The 23,740-nt window shown below is 34.5% G+C and overlaps 1 protein-coding gene across 12 annotated transcripts in view; it reads right to left on the reverse strand.

Moving 5' to 3' along the window:
- Positions 1–23,740, reverse strand: part of ADAM22 (ADAM metallopeptidase domain 22) — a 235,492-nt gene that overhangs the window by 48,467 nt on the left and 163,285 nt on the right. For all 12 annotated transcript variants that reach the window (XM_081244763.1, XM_081244764.1, XM_081244765.1 and 9 more), the window contains exons 9-18: positions 20,553–20,627; positions 18,550–18,621; positions 17,571–17,737; positions 16,036–16,120; positions 14,924–15,014; positions 13,370–13,421; positions 7,712–7,811; positions 5,634–5,705; positions 5,320–5,412; positions 1,685–1,765 (exon numbers count right to left, since the gene is read on the reverse strand). In XM_081244763.1, coding sequence (XP_081100889.1) covers positions 1,685–1,765; positions 5,320–5,412; positions 5,634–5,705; positions 7,712–7,811; positions 13,370–13,421; positions 14,924–15,014; positions 16,036–16,120; positions 17,571–17,737; positions 18,550–18,621; positions 20,553–20,627 — 888 coding nt within the window. The remainder of the gene's footprint in view (positions 1–1,684; positions 1,766–5,319; positions 5,413–5,633; positions 5,706–7,711; positions 7,812–13,369; positions 13,422–14,923; positions 15,015–16,035; positions 16,121–17,570; positions 17,738–18,549; positions 18,622–20,552; positions 20,628–23,740) is intronic.

The raw sequence follows: 23,740 nt of genomic DNA on the forward strand, positions 1-23,740 counted from the left end.
CCGACATCACTAGGTGTTAGCTTAGAAACATAATGCTAATTAGATAGTAGGAAAGGAAAGTACTTTTACACAAAAGATCTTTAATCTCTTAGGATGACTACCTTTAAAATAAAGCATTTTTAGTGGTTAAAGTAGATATACCACTACTGAATCCCTCTTCTCTAGAGAAAAAAAGATGTGGGCAGTCTTCATTTTGCATGAATTTCACTCACACTGGAGCATGAATTTCACTCACCATGGGTTTTGTTAAACAACACCAGTACCCCAAGGACACAGATCCAATTTCAGTTACCACAATAGATTAACTGTGAGTAATTGCATGAAGTACAAACTTTGCTACTAGCACTTCAGTCCACTGATCATTAGGTAAACAAGAGATGCCCATCACAGTCAATGACCCATCTAGTCACTTCTTTCAAAGTCTGCTGGTGATTGGTTGCTGAGCATCTGTTCGTTCAGTTCATGCACGGACAACAGAGAACGTAGATTGTTACCTCTCTCTCTCTCTCTGGGTGATACCATGTGACATCTTACAAAATCGAATAATTGAAAGAGGAAACTGGCCAACAAAGATGAAAGTGCACCAAAGAAATGAAAAGTGATGACATTGGAAGAGAAATTCAAGTCAAATATAAATGGTGTAATAGAAAAAAATCACTATGGGAATGGAATGTTGATACTGCTGTTTAGCAAAAAACTTCCCATTCAAAACTTCACATCTCTTGGAGATATTTCAGGACATTGAAAGCACAAAGGATAAAATGTCAAAAGCTGATACAAACTTAGAAAGGAGTGTGGCAATTCAACAAGGCATAGAAAAGATGCTCACCAAGTGTCATAAGGTTTATGACCAGGAGAAGGCAAGCACAGCTAACTACTCTTGGTAAGTTTTTTAACAAAGAAATAAAATACTACAATTTTCAGTGTTTCTGTTTTAATTTAATATGCTAAATAAATGTTACTTTATTTTTTTTGTTTCCCTATTCGTTTAAGACCAACAGTAGGAGAGTTTTTAATCATCTGACATTTTTTAATGATCACAGAACAACTGTAACTTTTTCCACTGATTACTAGAATAACTTTACGTGGTTTCAGCTTGCATGGTCATTTGTGGTCCTGCACTAATACACAAAGTAAGGACTGCCTATATACATGTACACTGAAATCTGTGAACCCCTGACAAAGTTTATCAACTTCCCTATCTTCCCTATTGACAACTAAATGATATTAAATTCAAGAGCAGCTATTAGTGGCAAGCTGTGTCAGATGTACAAGAGTCAAGACAGGTTCCTTGTCAGAACCCAATACCCCGTGGGTCTCTCTGCCTTGGCTGACTCCTGTTTCAACCAGCTGAAGAGAAAGAGTCTTTTTGATTCCTCCTTCACTAGCTAGACAAAAAGCAAATGGTTTTTATCCTCTACTTTAAACAAAAACAAAATAGTTAAGGCACATATGTATACAGTCTTAAGTTAGTTCAACATTAAGACAAAATCACGCCGAACATCTGCTCAAGCTTTGATTACTGAAACTTCAATTCTCAAAAAAATTAATAAAAGGAGAGTGAGAGTTGACATGAAAGAGAAACATGAGTATCTGGTCCATTTCCATTTCACCTGGGGGTCAGCACACTAAACATACTCCTACTTTTCCCCCATCAGGTTTAGAGAAATTATTCGTAAATTACCTGGCTTGAATTTCCTGAGCATGTTTCACGAATATCACAATCATTTACTGCTTCACGGCATACAGTTCCCATAGGCTGAAACTAAAATGAACAAAAATCAATGTGCAAAGCTGTCAAAGGAAAAAAACTCTCACAGTATCATCTTAAAAAAAAAGAAAAATGAATATTTTTTTGGATAGGAATATCTTAAACTAGTTTAAGATGGAAATCTGTGAAAACCACAGTTACTGCATGAAATGTCAGCTTAATTGTTCTCAGAAAGAGTTTCTCACATATAAAGTAATTTGCATAGTCATCACACATAAGCCTTACAAGATCTTGTTCAAATAGGATGTGCTTGATGGTACATCTGTACCAGAAGGACAGTCAGTCCAAGTTCTAGTAATTCTTCCTTCCAAATAGCTTTTGGATTTACACTTTACCCTTCATTCTTACTGGCACCTTTATCATATTTTTCTTTTTTACCTCATAAGCCAAGAATTTGGAAGTTACATTTTGGACTGAATTGTAAAAGTTAGATTTTCTGGCAAAGCTGTTTCCTCACATGCTTTCCTTTACCATCTTCTCTCCTACCTAATTTTTATACAGATCTATAGCTTGGTCTTTTATTCCTTTTTTAATGTTTTATTATTTGTATTTGTGTATGAGAGTTTTTTTGTCTGTTTTCAACTCAAGTATTTTTTGTAAGTGTGGAAGTTGTACAACTAAATTTTATGCTTGTTGGATTCATAAATTGCAAGAGTATTCATTATAACAAAACAAAGAGATCTATAAAATTATCATCCTTCTCCATCCCTCTTTAATCCCACTCTCTTTCCTGCTCCAAAATATTACTATTTGGGGAGGGATCCTCCCATTCTTTTATCTCTGTTCACACAAACATACACAGTATTCGGGACCCTTCCCCACCCATCCATCACATACAACTTGCATCTTCTCTCCCTTGTTCACGACCCTCCAGGCATTTGAGTTTCCTGCTGTCCGTAGAACATGAGCAGCACACTGCCAACTGCAATCAGGAGTTCAACAGATATTTTTCAGAAGATCAGAACAAAACTTGTGTTCGTTCATTCATTCACCAAGTGTTTGCTAGGCACTTAAAATGTGCTAGGGACTCTCTAGCCACTGGAGACTCAGTGGAGAAGAAAACACAAGAATCCTGCTGGCAAGGAACTTACATTTCAGTGGGAGTACATAAGCCATAAAAATAAGGAAATAAGCAAGGTAAGTTAATTTCATATACTCTCGTTCTCTTCCTCCTTGGGATTGGTGCAAGCTACAATTCTAGAACTTCTGAGGTAGAAGTACGAGCAGATTTAAGGTAGAGTTTATGTGAGAGTGTAAGTGTTCAAGAACTGTCAGGAAAGTTCTGGAAGAAAGCATAGTAAAGGAGAACTTGTTCTAAGTGCTGAGATAAAGCAGTAAATAAATCAACCCAAATCCCTGCCCTCTTGGAATTTACATACAAATAAAAGGAGAAAAAGAGTTAAGAAGTAAATAACCAATGAGTCCCCAAATTATGGCTTGAGGACAAACTTTGGTTGGCTACCTGTTTTTATACATAAAGTTTTATTGGAACACTGCCACACCCATTTACTTCTGTATTTTCAATGGCTGCTTTCAAAGAAAGAGTTGAGTAACTGAAACAGAGACCTTATAACCCACAAAGCCTAAACTCTTTGCTATCTGGCCCTTTACAGAAAGTGTTTGCCAACTCTGACTTACAGATATATTATTATAAATACATACAGAAGAAAACAGAGATACATATGATTTCTCATCTTGTTCTTCCATTCCCTCCTTTCCATTCACTCTTCTGCCTGACTCCTTTAGGGATGAGAGTCGGGGTGTGGGGTAGAGAAAGTGGCAGAAGAGATCTTACTTGACTGGTAAAGTTGTAACTTATATTCTGGGATAGTTAACCCTGCCATTTTATTGTATATTTTAATTTTATTATTTTGTACTTGTTCCTTTCAATGATTATATCACAAAGAGTCTAATTGTAGAAATCCAAGAAAAAATGGCATAATTAGATGCATTTTACGGACAGGCAGACTTAAAACACTGAGAATTAAAATAAATGATTGGGGATCCCTGGAAAGCAGCTGGAGAAACTGAGAGAATAAACAGTTGAGGTAGCCAAAATGAAAGAATGTCTGTTTAACATTTGGTTTAATCTTCCTTTTTCAGAGAGTGCTTTCAGAGACCTCTGCCTGGGCTTTGCTTCTCTTAAAACGCTGCCAGAGACACAGTGGTAAAGTGGAAACAACAGAAATTGCTGCCAGCAAATCTGAGATGTAACTGCACATTTATTCCTTACTAGCTGAGTGACCCTATGCAGGTTATTTCACTTCCTTGAGACTGGCATTGCTCATTGGAAAAATCTGGATAATAATGCCCATCCCAAAAGTGTAGCTATGAGCATTATCTAAGACAGCAGTCTCAACAAGAGGACACCTGGCAATGTCTGAAGACATTGTGGTGTCATGACTTGGAGGGATGCTGCTGGCAACTAGTAGGTAGAAGTCGGGGATGTGGCTAAATATCCTACAAGATGTAAGACACACCCTCACAATAAAGAATTATCTGGCCAAAAATGTCAACAGTGCCAGGGTTACGAAACCTGGATATAGGATGACATAATTTGAAAGTGCTTAGTACAGTTTCTGGCACATAATAGGGTATTTAATATGATAGGTTCATATTTCACCCTCTCTTAACTCATTAAAGTTAGTCAATCAGCAAATAATCAGTAAGAGAGTGCTATGCATATTTATTCATTCATTCAACAATTATTTACTGAAGACCTGTACCAATTACAGTGTAAGTGCCTGGCTCTGCCTCCATAAAATGTACAGACCTGAGGGAAAGGAAGATATTGAACCTCAGAAATAATGTAGAATATTGTACCAGATTTTATATGAGAAGAGAAAAAAGATAGATTTCTTTGAGCAAGGTAAGCCCCAAGTAACTGTAGTCTTGATGTAGAGGCTTAAATATTTGGGGGCAGGTATAGGATACTGTTGGGAGGATGAAAACAGACAAGGTGTATAACGATGCATTAAACTCTCATGCACAACACATGAAAGGTGTTTTAATGTCTAAAGGGATTTCTTTTGTTCCCTCAACAGCTAATGTAAGAGATATACCAAGCTGAGCACCAAGAAGGGAAGGATCTGTTGAATATCCACTTGGCTTTACAATAAAGGAAACACATCATTCAAAAAATAGTTTCATTTAAATTATATTACATTTTATTTTTATTATTGTTATTACATACATATGATAGCACATTAAATGGTTTCATTTAAAGTGCATGCTCCTCAGAGAGGCAGTAGAGAGAGGACAAACTCTGGGGATTACAAACATTCAGGCCCTAGCTCCTAACTTGGTATAAAACCCAGGGAAAACTACTTAATCACTACAAGCCTCTGTGTTCTCATCTGTTAGATGGGAATAAAAATAGTAATTACTCCTGACAAAGTTTGTGAGGCTCCTGTAAAGCACCTGGCACTTAATCACTCAACAAATGTTAGGTCTTACTATTGTTATTTGGTTATATTTACCTAGCCTTAACAATTTAATCAAATATATCCTCCTTTCTTTCAGCTGGTTATTAATCAACATTTACTTACCTTGCACTTTTTACAACAAAGACCATCACTGCACTGGGAGTCTTGAGTTAAGGTGCATTTCTTACAACACTCTGCTCCTTCAAGGACACATTCCTAAGGAATATAAACATTTGCAAAACGTCAGAGAATGGTGTCATTTTCCTGAAAGTACCAGGATATTTTCTAAAACAAATGTACAGCCTCACAGTAAGCATCTTTCTTCCACAAATCTTATGAAATTTCTAGGCATAACACTTGCTCTTCATGTTTCACTGTGTGAACCTGGAATAACCCCGAACAACCTAAAGAAATCATCCCAACATCCAGAGACTTACTGCCGGGGTCCCACAGTCACACTCCTCTCCAGTTTCAATGAAGCCATTGCCACATTCAGGAGGATCAAGAAGCTGTGGAATGAAAACCAAAAAGGGCACTAAAATGCAGAAAAATCAACACCAAAGACCTTACGAGAGACCACAAGTGCCACACCTACACTTCTGGCCTGTCAGTCATTCCAAAATATATTTTTATTTTCCTAAACTGCAAAGTATGACTTCAGAATTTTAGAACTGGAAACTTTAGAACATAGTGTCTAATACTGTTTCCATTTCATATTTAATCACATTTTCATATATAACATACCTATCAAGCAGGGTCTGATAAGTGTCATCAAAATAAAAGATGATCTAGGCATTGTCTAAAACCAAGCCAGATGGACTCCTGAAATTTCATTTCAAACAGGATGCAAGGGATTTGGAGTCAGACATCTGGATTCAAATTGTGGCTCAGCTACTTATCTTGGGCAAATGGCTTGCCATCTCAGAGCCCAAGTGTTTTCGTATTTAAGACAGGAATAATAATAATATTAGCTTCCCATCTACTTAATGAATTGTTATGAGGATCAAGTTCAATTACCTGTGAAAAGCCCTTTATTAACTATTATTTCCTTGTGAAACAGGAAGTTTTTTCATGGACAATAAGGAAAACATCACAAAAATTAATAAATCCACTGATATATTTAATATAAAATACAACTCTTCCTATTAAGATAGCTCTGCAGAGAACAGCAATAATAATTTGCCCCAGAGATGGAAGCAGTTTTTGGCCTGTACAAGAGTATATTTTGAGACTTTTATATTTTTTTAACTTTCTGCTGATTTTATTGTCTTTTGAGTATAATTTATCTTATGGTGATAGGTAAAATTAATAAATAGTAAATAGTTGCTATGTTGCAGATATATAATATTCACTCAAAAGTTAATACAAGTTTACATATTATAGAATGGAAGTGAGTACACACATGCATGCACGCACACACACACACTTTCTTAACCAACTAGAAGGAAAAAACAAGCAAACAAACAAACAAAATCAAGAAAGTAACAACAACAGCAAAAGTCCCCACCTAATTTCAAATACTCTCTCCTCTCCTACAAAAGAATCAACTCATCTCTAGATTTCATTTTCAGTTGAAAGGATCATAATGAATGAGGCAGCTTTGAAAGCCAAAACTAAAACTCTCCAGATGAAAAAACACAGTTATTCTCTTACTCTTGGGCTCAGAATAATCAATTAGTTTGGTTAAAAGACTTGAATTGTTTTTCATTTACAGAAGCAGGAATTTAGTTCCAACATCCCTTCTGAAGCTTTGGGAGAGAGTCTTAAAATCGTCAATTTGCTTTTCAGTGCAGTATGAAATTTCCTAAATTTCACTGGAGTGAACAGAGAATGAAACCAGGTAAATGATTACAAAGGCAATGCCACGTATCACTGTGATGTAGGGAAGCACTTCATAGTCCACATAATTACCAAGGACAAAACACTTCTTTAACATGGGAAGTCTTCCAAATGTATGATGAAGACCTGCTTTCTAGTCAGTAACCAGAGGATGCTCTACAAGCTATAAAAGCCTCTGACAAAGTCTCAGTACAGACCTTCTCCTTTTTAGCAGACTTAGTTTTTATATTGAGAAGTATTGTAATTTTGATCGTACTGCTCATTCTGAAAGGCAGTGGTGGGGAGTAAAGAGGGGAGACAGGCCTCCTTTTCTACCAGTATGAATTGTGATTTGGTATCCAAAGGCAGGGGAGGGGGAATGTATCAAGAACATGAAAAAGAAAGGCAAAGTGAAACCATTTTTGTAAGCTAACCCTGAATCCTCATTTGGCCATATAAAAAGAAAATGGACATTTTTCAGAAAGCAAAACTAATTTCTACCTGCTTTTTATTCCCATCAGAATAACCCCAAATGCCCAAGATTAATTCAACTTAGAAATGCAGATATTTAGTGTATCTAGAATGTGTATATATAAGCTAGTTGAAAAGCTTTCTTTTATAAGACACAATGAATGAAAATTTGTGTTTACAATACTTTAGAAAATTAATAACTAATAACTCTGATCACACTTATTACCTTAGAAGGTTTGTTGAAAAGGCAGGCACCACCTCCACTATTCAGGAAGTCATGATATTCTTCAATACTACACTGGGTGAACTTTTTAGGAAGATAATAGCTATAAAAGAGAAGAAAAGCAATAGCTGGGTACAATTTTAGTCTCCCTTGTTTGTAGATTAGTCTTGAAACTGAACATTGTACATTATTCCTAAAAAATAAAAGAATAAATAAGTAATAAATTCCACTCATGTATAACATTTGCATTCAATCTGTAAGAGTTTATTCAATAAGCACATTTCTAAATTCTTCATTAGGTGGCTAATAGTAACTACGGTTTGCTCATTATCTGCATATCCATTCAAAGGAAACACACCTATAGTACCTGTAATTTCCATCAAATGGAGTTAGAAATAATTTATTTCACAATGAGTCTTCCCTAAATATTAAACCTGGGCTGGAACCCAAACTGCAGGGCATTCTGCAAAATAACTGACCTATAATCCCCGAACATGTCAAAGTCATGACAGTCAAAGAAAGACTGAGGAATTGTTCCAGATTGAAGAGACCAAAAACTGACTGTGATGCCTGATTCTGAAGCATTTGCTAAAATAACATTGAAGAAACACAGGGCTCATCTTGAATGAGGGATAAGAATTAGATGATTTTCTTGGTTGTATTGTGGTCCTATAGGAAGATGCCTTTGTTTGCAGAAAGGCACATAAAGTTAGGTATTTGGAGGTGATAGGCACCAAAAACTTACAATTCAGAGACAAAAAGGTTCTTTGTAACTATTCTTCTAATTCTTCAAGTTTCAGACTGTTTCAAAATACAAAAAAAAAAAAAATTATACCCCCCCAAAATAATCAAGGGTCAATAGAAAAAAAGAAACCTCACGATAGAGCAATTTGTAACTATGCATTAAGAATCTTCAGAACGTGGAATATCCTTAAATCTAGTAATTTTACTTTCAGAAATTTTTCTTGAGGAGTTGATTGGCTATGTGTGCAGAGATGTCTGAATAAAGATATTTATGGTGGCACAATTTATAGTAGCAAATAACATGAAAATAATCTAAATGTTCAACAGTAGAAAACTGTTAACTAAACTGTTATATATTAATAAAATAGAATACCATGTACTTATTAATAATCATGGTAGTGTTAAAGAATGAAGACTCAGAAAAATGCTGACTATATAATGTTAAATAAAAAATGAATAAACAGTTATATCCAACATAATCCAAATTTTATAAAACAGTAAACATGTAAAGAGAAAAAATACAAAACTACTGGATTTATTTTATTTTATTTTTTACCCATGCCACGCGGCATGCAGGATCTTAGTTCCCGACCAGGGATCGAACCCATGCCCCGTACAGTGGGAGCGTGGAGTCCTAACCACTGGACCACTAGTGAAGTCCCAAAACTGCTAGATTTAAGCAGCAGTATTTTAACATCAACCACAGTTATCACCCAATGGTGAGAAAAGAGGTGACACAAATTTTATTTTCTGTATTTTTCAAAAATTATTTTACATTGAGCTTTTTATAAAAGTGAAAACACAATTAAGATAAGAATGGATACTTTTTATAAAAGTCTCTCCCACTAGCCTGTCCGTTTATATGCCTACTTCTTCCTAGCATAACGATTAATGCTTAAGTGAACTAACTAATGGAATTTACGATTATTTACCCTAAACTCATTTACCAAGTATTTCATGCCAAACTCTCCAAATAAAGTTGTCTTGGGTTTAAACTGTCGAACTACTTTACTTCCTTCGTTTCATTTTCCTAATAAGTCATAAACTTTATTATTTTAAAATTTTCTTACATATATTACTTCCTTTTTGCTTTTCAGTGCCTACACTTCAGCCAATGTTTTTATCGCCTTATCTATAATCCATTGTATATATCCCTGTCAGGATTATGGAATTTAAACAGGAATTTCTTCAAGTTCCCTCTTTATTCTACTGGTCAAAATTGGAGGTGGTTCTCTACTGCTAAAGAAGAAAGTCACTGATTTTCAGTGTTGGACCCTTAGAAGTCAAAGTCTAGTTCAGCCCCTGCCCTGCAAAGTCACCATCAGGGGGTTCAGGTTAGCCCAGCCTCCTGCCCACTGCACAGCTGGGAGCTCAGTCTGCTCTCCAGTAGTGACAAGAAACTCTTCCCAGACAGGGAGGCTCTTTTTACACATGAAGAGTTGAAATCTGTACATTGCGCTTACCTTCCCTATGCCACATCTGACTTCCTATAACTGCCGCACACAGTCCTGTATTGTTAAGTATATCAAATGAGACTAATTCTTTACCATACCATGGCCCTTCCAATACCTGAAAGCAGATACCATTTCTCTCCCTAAGCTTGGCCCCAAAGCTTCTTTTTTGCAGGGTAATAAATCTATTCAATGCATTCTTACATTTTTAATTCTTATACCTTTAAATAGGACCGACAGTCTTCATTTCAACGATGCTTTCCAACATTTAACAATACAGAGGAACTTCAGAAAGTAGAAATGGGAGGGAATGTACCCATGGGAAATCTATGTCCCTAATTAGTGCTGACAGGTGATGTTTGGCACAGATCAAATGATACCTGGCATCGTACCAGACAATGTTTTATGTAAAGAGCCTTTCTCTTGTATGCAACTATTTGATGTAAGGAGTTCCAATGCATAGAGCTATGCATATTCGAGTGTAGCCATTGATTTTGCTGCATATTATGCTTAGTGCTAAGCAGATTGTCTATATAATTCTTTTAGTTAATCAGAATAATCAGACAAGATTAAAAAACAAGAACCTCTAGCATGGAATTTAGTAATTGTTAGAAAATTACAACTACAAAGACTTTTATCATTTCTTCTTAATACTAAGCAAAAAGTCCAAAGATATTTTGAAATATATTTTAAACACAAAACGCCCAAAGATATTTTGAAAAATATTTGCATGTACATTCCCTCCATCATCTATTCTTCTTGTCATGCATATGCTGGGAGTTCACATTTCAAATACAATCAATACATATTTATTGAAAAACAAGTCTGTACAAGAGAGTATGGTGTGAGGTCTGTCTGACAAAAATTAAAATTAGTGCAATATATAATCCTAAAAAATTTACATCTAATTGGTGAGAGGAAATAAAGACATACAGAATCAAATTATAATGTAGGAGTTAAAAATTATAATAAATCTCAAGTGGTTAGAAATGTGGTTAGATAGAAAAAAAACTGAGAATTCCAGATGAAGAGAATATATTAAAGAAATCAAAAGAGGTTGGAAATTCATGTACAATTATGATGAGCATATTTTTCAGAGGCTGAACATCCATGTAGGATTACGGTTAACAAATCAGAAAAGGTGGAAACCCATATACAATTATGGTAAACAAACTGCATAAATAGTAGTAGAAAATGAGATTGCAAATGAGTATGAAGAAAGATTATGGATTTCTAAATACTGAAGGAAGGAATGCGAACCTTATTCTTTACACAATGGAGACACAAAAGTTCTGAGCAGGAAAATGACATGATTCATGTGTTTGACATAAAAATTCATGTGCATTAAAAGAAGAATGGAGAAATTGTGCTGTACACATTCAATGAACTAGAGCTGTGTGTGTATATATATATATATATATATATATATATATATATATCATCAGCATGGATGAACCCCACAAACATAAAGCTGATCAAGAAAGTAAGTCACAGAAAAATACATATAGTATGGCGCCTTTCATATAAACTGAAAACATGCAAAGCCATGCTATGTATTACTCCAACACACACACACATATACAGTAAAAGTATAAAAAAGGACCTGTGAATGATATAAACCAAATTCAAGATGGTGGTTACCTTAGCCGGGGTTGGGAACCAATCAGAAAGAACACAAGGGGATTTAACTATGCAGACAGTGTCTTGTTTTGTTTTTATCTAGGTGATCGCATACAAGTGTATACTCTTTTATTCTTTATACCTTTCAATTATGATGGAAGTGGAGTTCAGGCGGGGAGAGAGGGAGCCTGAAAGCTGTGTGAGTAGCTGGAATGTTATCAAAATAATAAGGGCACAAGATAATAAAAGTTTAAAGTAAGGTGGTAATGATAAGCTTGGCATGAAAGGGATGGCTGTAAAATTTATTTAGAAAGAATAAAAGATTGATGCCTGATAGTGTGTCAAGGGTATGACAGTATAAAAATGAAAACTTTTCTTAGGAAATGGACTGGGCACACCACTTCCCACTCTTAATTCACACAGGTAGCTTGAAATCAGCCACTGTGGGAGCACTTATACCATAGGCTTCTACATAAGGTAGAAGGCTGTTGGAAATCTGAGGAAACTACTCATCAGGGCTCTCTTCTTGTTTTTGTTTTTGAGACACACTTCTGTTTATAACCCATTTAATTAGAATAGAAGAAGATAAAAGGAAAGGGAATTAGAAAGTAAGGCTTCAAGAACAAAGTTGTTGCTCATTTCTTACATTTCCAGACTAAATTCAAAGCTAAAAAGTCTTTGATCAAACTACAACAAGGTACCACCTCACACTAGTCAAAATGGCCATCTTTAAAAAATTTACGAATAACAAATGCTGGAGAGGGTGTGGAGAAAAGGGAACCCTCCTACACTGTTGATGGGTGCAGCCACTCTGGAAAACATTATGGAGGTTCCTCAATAAACTAAAAATAGAATTACCATATGATCCAGCAATCCCACTCCTAGGTGTATATCCAGACAAAACTATAATTCAAAAAGATACATGCACCCCAATGTTCACAGCAGCACTATTTACAATAGCCAAGACATGGAAACAACCTAAATGTCCATCAACAGATGAATAGATTAAAAAGATGTGGTAATATATACAATGGAATACTACTCAGCCATTAAAAAGAACGAAATAATGCCATTTGCCGCAACATGGATGCAACTAGAGATTATCATTCTGAGTGAAGTAAGTCAGAAAGATACAGACAAATACCATATAATACCACTTATATGTGGAATCTAAAATATGATACAAATGAACTTATCTACAAAACAGAAACAGACTCACAGACATAGAGAACAGACTTGGGGATGCCGAGGGGAAGGGGATGGAGGAGGGATGGATTCGAAGTTTGGGATTAGCAGATGCAAACTATTATATATAGAATGGATAAACAACAAGGTCCTACTGTATAGCAAAGAGAACTATATTCAATATCCTATAATAAACCACAATGGAAAAAATATGAAAAAGAATGTATATATGTATGTATACCTGAATCACTTTGCTGTACAGCAGAAATTAATGCAACACTGTAAATCAACTATACTTCAATAAATTTTTTTAAAAAGAAAGAAATGTTTTAAAAAAATTATTATATTTACCTGAAGTTGGTGGAATCATATATCCTGCATGCCCCTGACTCACCACATTTCAAATTCCCCCAGCCAAAAAAAAATCTTTGACCTACTAGCTTAAAGGACAGCAATTGTTTTCATAAATAAGAGACTATTTTGTGAAAATATATTCCCTACAGAGCCATTGAGAATATCTACTTCCGATTTTAAATGCCTGTGGTAAGGTTCCAGGCACATAAGTTTCCAGGAACTAAGTTATTGAGTGTCATCCTCCTAAGAAGACAACAGCACAGCAGAGAAAGGAACAGTGAGTTATTTTTAAATAGAAGAGGCTCACCCAGTGTCTCCCATTATGCATCCAGACCACGTGTCCTCACATTTACACTCACCTAAGAGAAAATGAATACACATGCCTTGTTACAAAGTGAAAACAGGTGCATTAGAGTAGTTACTATTTTAAAAAGTATATGTTCTGTTTTATGTAATGCATAACAAAAATCTATTGTACTTTGACCCTATCGAGATTATATAATCTTTACTAAAATAAAATCTTTTCATATTTTAACAAGTGGCTATATTTTTAAAGCACTCACTTAAAATGGCTTAACAATCAAATACCAATGAAATAGTGATGTACAACTACAGGATTCTGGTTTCATAGGCCTTTATGGGAATTATAACAATTTCTCATCCATTTTTAAAACCTCTGCACCCAAGGCTTCTGGTAGAAGCCAGTATAGTATATTGGTTAAGCAAAAGGGCCTCAGAATCAGAAATACCTAGGTTCAAAATCAGGGTATACCACTTAATATATGTGTAATCTTGGAGACATTACCCTTTTAAGATCTAGTCACTTTATCTGTAAAATGGGAGCTGATAATGAATATCTTGCAGGATTATCTTGAGGATTAAATGAGCATCTAGACGTATATAATTCTGGCATTCAATTATCTGTTATATAATGGATACTTCATAAATGGTAATAGTTGTAGTTAATATAAACAATCATATTTATAATATCTGTTACTAAAATAATACAATAAATATGATTATAATCAACTTACTCCAAATATATAGTGTTTAACCATTCCTGGTAAAGTAACTTTACCTACTTGGGAAAATATATTCATCATAGATGCTAAACCTAGCATATTTTACTAGGCCCGTATTGTATTAAGCCCTTTATCAGGTCTGATCCTGGCAGGCAAATTCTACCTCTGTGGCAATACTAAAAGATGTTTTAAATAAACTGTAATAAAGTAGTATGCCTTATGAATATCTTATATTAGTATAGGCTTAGTGGAAATGCTTGGGTTTCGGAGTCACACAGACCGACCTCTATAACCTACCTTGTGAACTTAATGCAATTTACTTCTAAGTTTATTCATTCAATGACACTGGTTTGAACACTTCCTACGTGTCAGGCTCTGTTCTTAGCACTGGGATACATAACTAACAAAATAAAGGGCCCTTTCTTCAGGAAGCTCACATTCTAGCACAGGAGATAGTCAATAAATAATAAACCTGAAAAGCAAATGACTTATTTGGTACAAAAATACAGAAAAAAAACAACAGTATGCCTTAAACCTATATGCCCAGACCATTTAAAATTACCAAACTGAATTTATGTCCTTTTTTAGATTAAATTCAACTGTGAATTTAACATCACCTGGCTTTAAATGTTTACTATACATGGAGGAAATTCATCTGTAATGTAAATATTAACATTTGTATTACTTTTGGGAAAAAAAAATTTTGTGTCCTGGATATCTTTATATTATCACTTAAACTCTTCTGATCTATCAACTGAATTAAAGAATTTCATTCTCTAAAATATTTTTCAGATAGTCTACTTCAAATACAACTAAACCACACATGTACTTAAACTTACCACTTGCTAACTTTCTTTTGTCTGAGATAATACCAATATTATGGGCTAACGACTGGGCAAGTGTAACTGCCATTAAATCCGTTTTCCCAAACTGAAAGACAAAAACAAAAATAAAATACTTGTAAATGCAAATTATTTTTTATTTAAGATGGGCCAGAGAAAATGTCACAATATAATTGAAAATAAGTAATTTCTAAGCATTTTATTTAGCAGAGGTTAAACACATAATAGCTAGTGCTGAACTACTAAGCATTTGGGAAGAAGTAATAAGAAATAAATCTATGTTTGACTAAGTCTTACAGAGAAGACTAGAAGCCAGGGAATCATCGACTTTCAGATTTGGAAACTTACATCTAATTTTGAGCCCAAATTTCACTGGTGACATTCCTGAAAAACTGAATACTTGTACCACAGTTAAGCCAGTCTTTCAGATAAGAGAAAATAAAATAAATGTATAATTTATTTGGAACTTGTTCATCCTTGTGTGTCCACTAGCATTCCTAAAATCCCCAAACTGAATAGAACTTGGCTTCAGAAAACCAATGGTATGAGTCATAGGAAATGGTGATGATCTTTGGCCACAAGAAACTTGAAAAGACCTAGGGATATTTTTTTCGATATGCAGCCTCCCAAAGATTCAGGTATTTTTCTTTTAGATCACTTCCATCAGGTTTAGTGCCCTAGGGGTAGAAGTAACCCTTTGGAAAACCTAGTCTGTTTTTTCCTCCAAAAATTTGCCAAATATTGAGGAAGAAAATTTTCAATTGAGTTCTTAAGTAGTAACCCAGTGCTTCAGGGAATTACTCAATTCTCTGAAAAAACAGTCAACGTGATAAACAGGGCCTTATTTTCAATAAAGGTAAAGGTAAAGATTTTCTCTATCTAATCTGTATATAGCTAAACCTGGAAGTTATTCTAAGTAGGACATGAACAGAATTATCCGATATTATCTTTCCTATTTCCCTATTCTGGCCTCTGGCACTAACCATGTTGGTTGTTAACAAAACAACAATATCTGGAGTATGTGGAATACTGAGAAACTGTCCCTTAAATATTAGGAAAACATCATCAGCCATCATATCACTTTGTATCTTACAGATGTTCACACCTACTTCATTCACGCCTCCTCCTTTCAGCAACGAGCAAATCCCACCAATATAAGCTGCCCCGCTCCGGCTACTCTCAAATTGACTTCCCCTTTCAGAAAAGGAAATGAAAAAGGCTTACTGCTGACAGTCCACATATCATAGCACCTCTCATTATTAATTTACCACACTTATTTTTCTCAATGCACATACATTTCTCTACTATATACTCCTGAGGTAAGGGAGGAATATGAAAATTGTTTGCATGCATAACCAAAGGAAAAGGTTTCTGAGGAATGTTTCCCCACATGATCAATAAATATCTTAAATAGAACTATACCTATGAAAAAAAGGATCTCTAACATGAGGTACACTTATGTGGTATTTCCATCAAAAATGCATATAACTTGAATCTTATAGTGAGAAAACATCAGACATTCTCACAATGAGGAACATTCTATAAAATAACTGGCCTATACTCTTCAAAAATGTTAACCTCAAAAGAGACAAAGAAAGGCTGAGGAAATATTTCAGATTAAAGGAAAGTAAAGAGACATGACGATTAAATGTAATGTGTGATCCTGGATTTGGGCAAGGGTTGGGGGGTAGCTATAAAACATTATTGAAACAATTGGTGAAATCTGAATATAGACAGTGGGTTAGATAAAAACATTGTACGAATGTTAAATTTTCTGGTTTTGACAGTTTACTGTGGTTATATAAGAGAATGTCTTTATTCTTAGGGAATATATATAAGTATTTAGTAGTAAAGGCCCAGTAAGTAAATGTCTCCAACTTACTCTCAAACAGTTCAGGAAAAAAAAACAAAAAAAGACACTGATAGATAGATAGATGCAAGGAAGGAAGAAGGATAGAAAGAAGAAAATCATAAAACAAATGGGATAAAATGTTAACAATTGATGAATCTGGGTAAAGGGCATATGGTATTTCCTTGTATTATTCTTGCAACTTTTCTGTAAATTTGGAATTGTGTAAAATAAAAAGTTACCTCAAAAATACTCTTTCACTTCCATTTGTAACTTTCTTCAACAGCTCTGGCTTTAGATAGTAGGTTTTTAAATTGCTGCAATTTATGATTTGCTCTTACATCAAATATGCAGGTTACCCCCCAGAAAAACCATAAGAGTAAGAAAAAATAAAAAATAAAATGTACCCTAGGTATACTAATCTCTCCCCTTAGACCAAAAACAAAGATAACATTAACATTTAAAAGACAGCAACTTTAAAGATATATAATAATCTGTTGTTAAGAATACTCCTTATGAGAATTAATAGTACTTTCATTCAGTAAATGCTCTGATTAAATCTCTTGAAAAAAATTATATGAAATGTACATGCAATAATAAAATAACTCAAAATTAAATCTATTGAATATTCGTGACAGTTTCAAACAATCTGTACTCTAAAACTTCTTTCAAATATATCTGCCACATCAAATCCTAATTGCATTATGCAGTAGAAAGAATACATCTTATCCACAAGTAGTAGAGTATTCAACATGGAATAAAAAAAAGTAATAAATCATTACAAAAGTTACGTACGAAAAAAGGTGAACTGCATCACTTTTCTCTTTGATAAAATCCCTCCTGTATTTCATAAATTCACGTAGGGTGATCAATGGATTTTCAGATATGGCAAACTTGTTGTCAGCAGCCCAGGTTTCCATGGCAACCAATACTATCCTTGTCTTAAGTTGGTCTTTATATATCTAGTATATTAACAAAATGAACACACCAGCTATACATGTGGTAAAAATCAACTGATTGATAAACAGGACTACAAAGCTCCTTTTATGGAAACTCCTCGAGTTTTAGCTAAATGTGAGAAATTCCACTGTTTTTAGGGGAGATCATTGTTTTTCTAACTTACATGCATTTCCCTTGAGTAATAGAAAATCCAATTGTTTATCAAGTCATAACCAAAGAATAGAGTACTAGTAGAAACAAAATATTGCTTTTTGACAAATCTTTGCACCCTTACTCAAGGTTCTCCCAGAGTCCATTTTCTGGCACCCTATAAGATTCACACTAGCAAAAAGTGGAACACTCATGAAGGAGATAATTTCTGTACACCCTAGCTGGCCCTAATTAAACTCATGGGGAAGGTACTGGCATTGCCTTGTCGGGAAGATTTGGAAAGTAGTTTCAGTAGAATTATTTAGTTGCATCTTTCCCACGGCACCAGGCACTCTTTTGAAAAGGCACAACTGTTTCTCCATTGCTAGAAATACACTGTGAATATCTTTGTTAGGGGCTACGACTCAACCTTTTCTTTTCCAGTGTGAAAAATACAGGAAAAAAACTTAAGGCATAAAGCTGTAACTCTGACCACTTCCTTTTATCATTTTCCCAGCCAGAGATTAAAGTCAATAAAGTTCATGGCAAAGTTACCAGGGACTTAACAGGACACCTTGGCTAAAGTGCAATTTAGGGCAGTGAAAATATAAGAACATTATCCGACTTATTAGCAATCAGGAGATAAATTTCCTCTGTGGCAATACTGAATCGGGTTCATACTTACTAAATCCGCAATGTTCACCACAGATTTCGCATAGGTATTGGTAAGTACCACTGAAAGCCGATGTTTTTTAAACTGAAAGCAAAAGAAAACAAGTGAAGGGCTTCAAGATCATCAGCAAATACTCATCTCAGCAGAGGAAATATGGTGTAATTGAAAGGCCTCTAAAGCTTTCTCTAAAAACTGCAAGTTGACACCTAGTTCTTTAGATGCTGCATAGTCTGAGGCAACGCTCCTAAAAGTTTGAGGCCTTACCTCACTTTGAGGTAAAGTAGAAAACACCCATTCCATCCATTTCAAAAGTTTATTTTTTATCACAAGATTGTTATTCAAAATGATAAAACACATGAAAGTTGTTGATAAATTGCAAGACATACAAATAAAGGTAGGGTGAAAGCCAGAAAAACTGAATGTGAATAATGCTAAAAGTATAAAAAGTTCCACAAGACTTACTCAGTAAAGAGAAGAAAGCCCTAATGGTCATGAGGAGGCAGCTCATAGGCTTGATGTGAATAACATATATCTTTGGTTTGGCCTCATTTCTGTTTTAAAAATCAGGAAATATCATGATTTCTGGCTTCACTCAAAATTAGTATCCCCACATGGTAATAATTGGCAAGGGCTGAGAAGCAGACTCTCCCATTGGGCAGACCATGTGACTTCTCTTTTGCCACAGGCTTCACCCCTCCCTATTGTTTTATACCTGGCTCACTTTATTTGAATTATCTGCTACAGATGCTTACAGACATCTGAATTTATGATATCCTAAAATGTCTAAAATATGTGTTCTTGCAACTTATTTTTATTCTGTAAAAATCTCAGGAAAAAGTAACATTCACGAAATCAAATCAGTAGGAAAAGAGAACTTAGTCCTACCCTGAACAAGGAAGAAGCACTCAATAATAATAATTATTATTAATTAATAATTAATAATCAATGTTATTAGTTTAATCATATTTAAATAAATGACACATTTTCCCCCAAATAAATAATTCAAAGTAAATTAAACTGTATGTGTACCTGAAATTAAGTAAAATTCAGCAACGTGCATCACTGAATATTTTTAGTTTAAAACTCTGCCCATGAATTGAGTATACAATATGCTCATGAACTGAATATACAACATGCCCATGAATTGAGTATGAAAAAAGCCTGATTCAACAAAAAAGGAAGTTTGGCTAGGTTTTTATCCTAAAAATCTTCACTGCTTGGCTATATAAGCTTTTCTTTTTTTTTTAAGTTTTATTCTATATTGCAGCATATATTGATTAAGAATGTTGTGTTAGTTTTGGGTGTACAGTAAAGTGATTCAGTTATACTATACATGTATCTACTCTTTTTTGAATTCTTTTCCCATTTAGTTGATTACAGAATATTGAGCAGAGTTCCCTGTGCTATACAGTAGATCCTTGTTGGTTATCTATTTTAAATATAGTAGTGTGTACATGTCAATCCCAAACTCCCAATCTATCCCTCCCCTCCACCTTTTTCCCCTGGTAACCATAAGTTCATTCTCTAAGTCTGTGAGTTTGTTTCTGTTTTGTAAATAAGTTTATAAGCCTTTCCAAATGGTTTACTACATAGCAAGACAGAAATAGAAAAATTGCTTTCCATTTATTAGGATAAAGCTGTACACTGCAAACTAAAGAATCACATTATTGCTGCTTCACTTTTTCAATATAAAACGGAAGTTTCCCTTTTTTTTTTAACCATGCGATTTTTGTAAGAGAAGATATTAGCCCCTACATTAACTAAGTGAATCCAAAGAGTTAACATTATGAGTCACAGAAATATTTTTGGAACCTCACAAAATACTGTTAATTACTTTACCTAAGAGTGTTCCCTACTTACAGGTTGTTGCTGGGTAACAGAGATGTTTCTTTATACATATACCTTCTCCAACTTACAACTTTACAGACTTCTTTCTTCTAAACATATTTCTGCACCCACTACTTTTACCCTAGGCACAGGCAAGTTCAAACAACACAAAATTCAGCAAATCCTACCATGAGATGATCATTCACAATCATCAGTTCAATATATTTGGTTTCCTCCTCTACGCTACGAGGATATCGACGAAGCTGCAATATAATAAAGGAAATAGCTCGTAAATAAGCCTCCGATCTTGGCTATGGGAAACTTATGTTACATATTAGATTCTCAGATATTATCCCTCTTTTAGCTGAAAGTTTGCACTCTTTTACCAACCTCTCCCTACCTAGTTTCCCCCACTACCTAGCCCTTGGCAACCACTTTTTTACTCTGTCTCTATGAGGTTTTTTTTTTTTTTTAGATTCCACATGTAGGTGATACGATGCCATATTTGTCTTTCTCTGTTTGGCTTATTTCACTTAGCATAATGCCCTCCAGTTTCATCCATGTTGCCACAAATGACAGGATTTCCTTCTTTATTAAGGCTGAGTAATATTCCATTGTGTGTGTGTGTATGTGTGTGTGTGTGTATATACATTTTCTTTGTCCATTCATCCATTGATGGACACTTACATTGATAACACTATATTGTATAATTGAAATTTGCTAATAGAGTAGAATTTCAATGCTCTCACCAAAAAAAAAAAAAAAAGGAAATACATAAGGTGATGGATATGTTAATTAAATCCATGGGGGGAATCCTTTCACAAATATAATGTATATCAAATCATCCTACTGTATACTTTAAATATCTTACATTTGTCAATTATACTTCAATAAAGCTGAAACAAAATTTTTTAATTAAAAAATTTTTTAATATGGGAGAAATAAACAAAACAAAATTTCCTCTTTTATTTATTTAGTATTTTTTTCATTTTCATCAATTTACTTAGTTTTTGAGTGAGTAATACATTTGCATGGTTCAAAAATTAAAGAATTATGAAAAGGTATAGGATGAAAGTTCTCCTCTCACCTCTGTCCCCCATCTACCAATTGTTACTCCTTCCCCCACAATGGGTACAGCACAGTTACTGGTTTCTTCCAGAAATATTTATGCATATAAAATCAAATATGAGATATATTTTATTTTGTACTTCCATTTATCTCCTTCTCTTTTGCATCAGGCTATTTTCATTTAACAGTATATCTGGGAGATTATAACAAATGGTTTAAGCTCCTGAGAATCTCTGAGAGTTCTACATAGGGAGTGGAATGATTGACGCTTTTACTATATAATTTCCAAATCAGGCTTTGAGACATGCCCCTTCTGCTGATAGGGCTCAGAGGATGTCCCAAGTGATATATAGGAGCTCTGTTAGGATAGTTTGGAGAGCTCTCAGGCAGTCTTTGGTTACCCAGTGCAGCTATATCTGTCTGTTCAACCACAAGTTTTCTCCACCTTCAACATCATGACCAATGAATGGTACTGTCAAGAGCCACGAAGGCAGCCACATCCTTTGGTTCTCTGCAATTAGTCTATAGCACAATCTTTAACAAGATCTGCAAAATTAACTTTTTCCTTTGTGCCATACTTTGACACGCATTTATTTTTTCAATAATCTTTTTTGTTCACTTGCTCAAGGGCCATTTTTTCATAAGGGTATACAATCAAACCTAAAAAAATACATGAATGTTTGAGTATTGCATTTAAACTAAAATATTTCTGCCACATGGATTTTGTTTCATTGCTAATGCATTCTCAAATTCTAAAAAACTTTACTTTTCAAAATCCCTTAAAACATCAAGTTAATAGGAAATAATAGACTATTACAATTCTGGTTTTGGAAACCAAAAAATAACATAAACTGTATCCACTGACAAGAGTTTTTTTAATGGATTTTTTACAGATGTAATACTAAAATAAAATTTATATCAATTATTAGAAATCAAATTCACAAATGTATACACAATAAAACATTTCTAGAAAAAAAAAAGGATGTTGTTAGGATGATAGTATTTGCTTTGTTAATTGTGGTAGAGACCTGAGCCTTTCTAACAAGTATACTTATAACAAGTCCCAGTATTTTCTTAGTGTCAGAGAGTTGCCATATTGGCCACATGGTTTTATAACACCTCACCTCCAGGGTCCACAGCTTTCTCATAAAGAGAAATCAAGGGTTTGTCTGCTTAGCAAATGACTGGATGTTGCAGATGTTTACGAAGAACTTCAAGGATCATGTCAAAAGAAAATTATCCCATTCTCTTGGTTCTTAAGTCATGAAAGTAAATACTGATTCAAATTAAATCCTGACGGCAATTACTTTTATCTATTTAACTGGGCCTCAATATATGTGTACATTCACAAAATATATAGAGCACATAGTAGTAATTCATGGGACACAACAGCTTCTGAGAGGCAGTAAGTAATGCATACATGGTTATAAGCACTGCTCTGAGACCAGACTTCTAGGTCAGAATCCCAGCTCCACCATTGGGTAACCCAATGTTACCCTGGGCAAGCTTCTTAAGCCTCTTATGCTTCAACGTCTTTATCAGTAAATTAGTGATAATATTAATAATAATTCCCTCCTCAAAAGATTGTTATGAGGATTAAGTATGTTAATACAATTGCACATGGTGAGTACTCAATAAAATTTAGGAATTATCATTCATATTAGAAATCTGTATGTAAACACATTTTATTTCATACTTACTGAATATATATTAAAAAGAAGATACCTCATTCCTTCAACGGCTTTATCTTACTAGAGATCTATTTCTCTCATCCTATTTTTATGCCATACACACACACTCATACCAACCACCACCACAACTGTCATAATATCTTAATTCTGATGACCAGAGTTCTTATTTTGTCTAAACTATTTACCAGCTCTACGATTCTGGGCAAGTCATTTGCACATTTCAGAGACATCATTTTTTTTGCTGTGAAAGGGGAATAATAGCACCTACTTCGTGTGGTTAAAAGCACTGTATGAACTGTTGTTATTATTAAGTTCAATACCCTTTGAACATTCATAAAGCAGACATTCAGATTTATATCCTAGACTCCACAAAGTATTGATAGCTCAAGTGTGAAAATACCATTTTGTGGCTTCAAAACCTGATGGAGTCACTCTTAAGGGGGTATCTTTAAGGGGATAAATACAAGGACATGTACCACCCAAGTAGACTCCATGATGTGGTGTAAAACAGGCAAGGAAAGAGGCCTATGGTAAAAAGAACCTAAGATGCCACAGCAGGGGCCTCATAATCCATCTGTATGATGAATGACCGTATTATCACCACTATGAGTCCTTTT

This window comes from Mesoplodon bidens (assembly GCF_964165515.1).
Source record: "Mesoplodon bidens genome assembly, chromosome: 9".
In the NCBI taxonomy this organism is placed as follows: Eukaryota; Metazoa; Chordata; class Mammalia; order Artiodactyla; family Ziphiidae; genus Mesoplodon; species Mesoplodon bidens.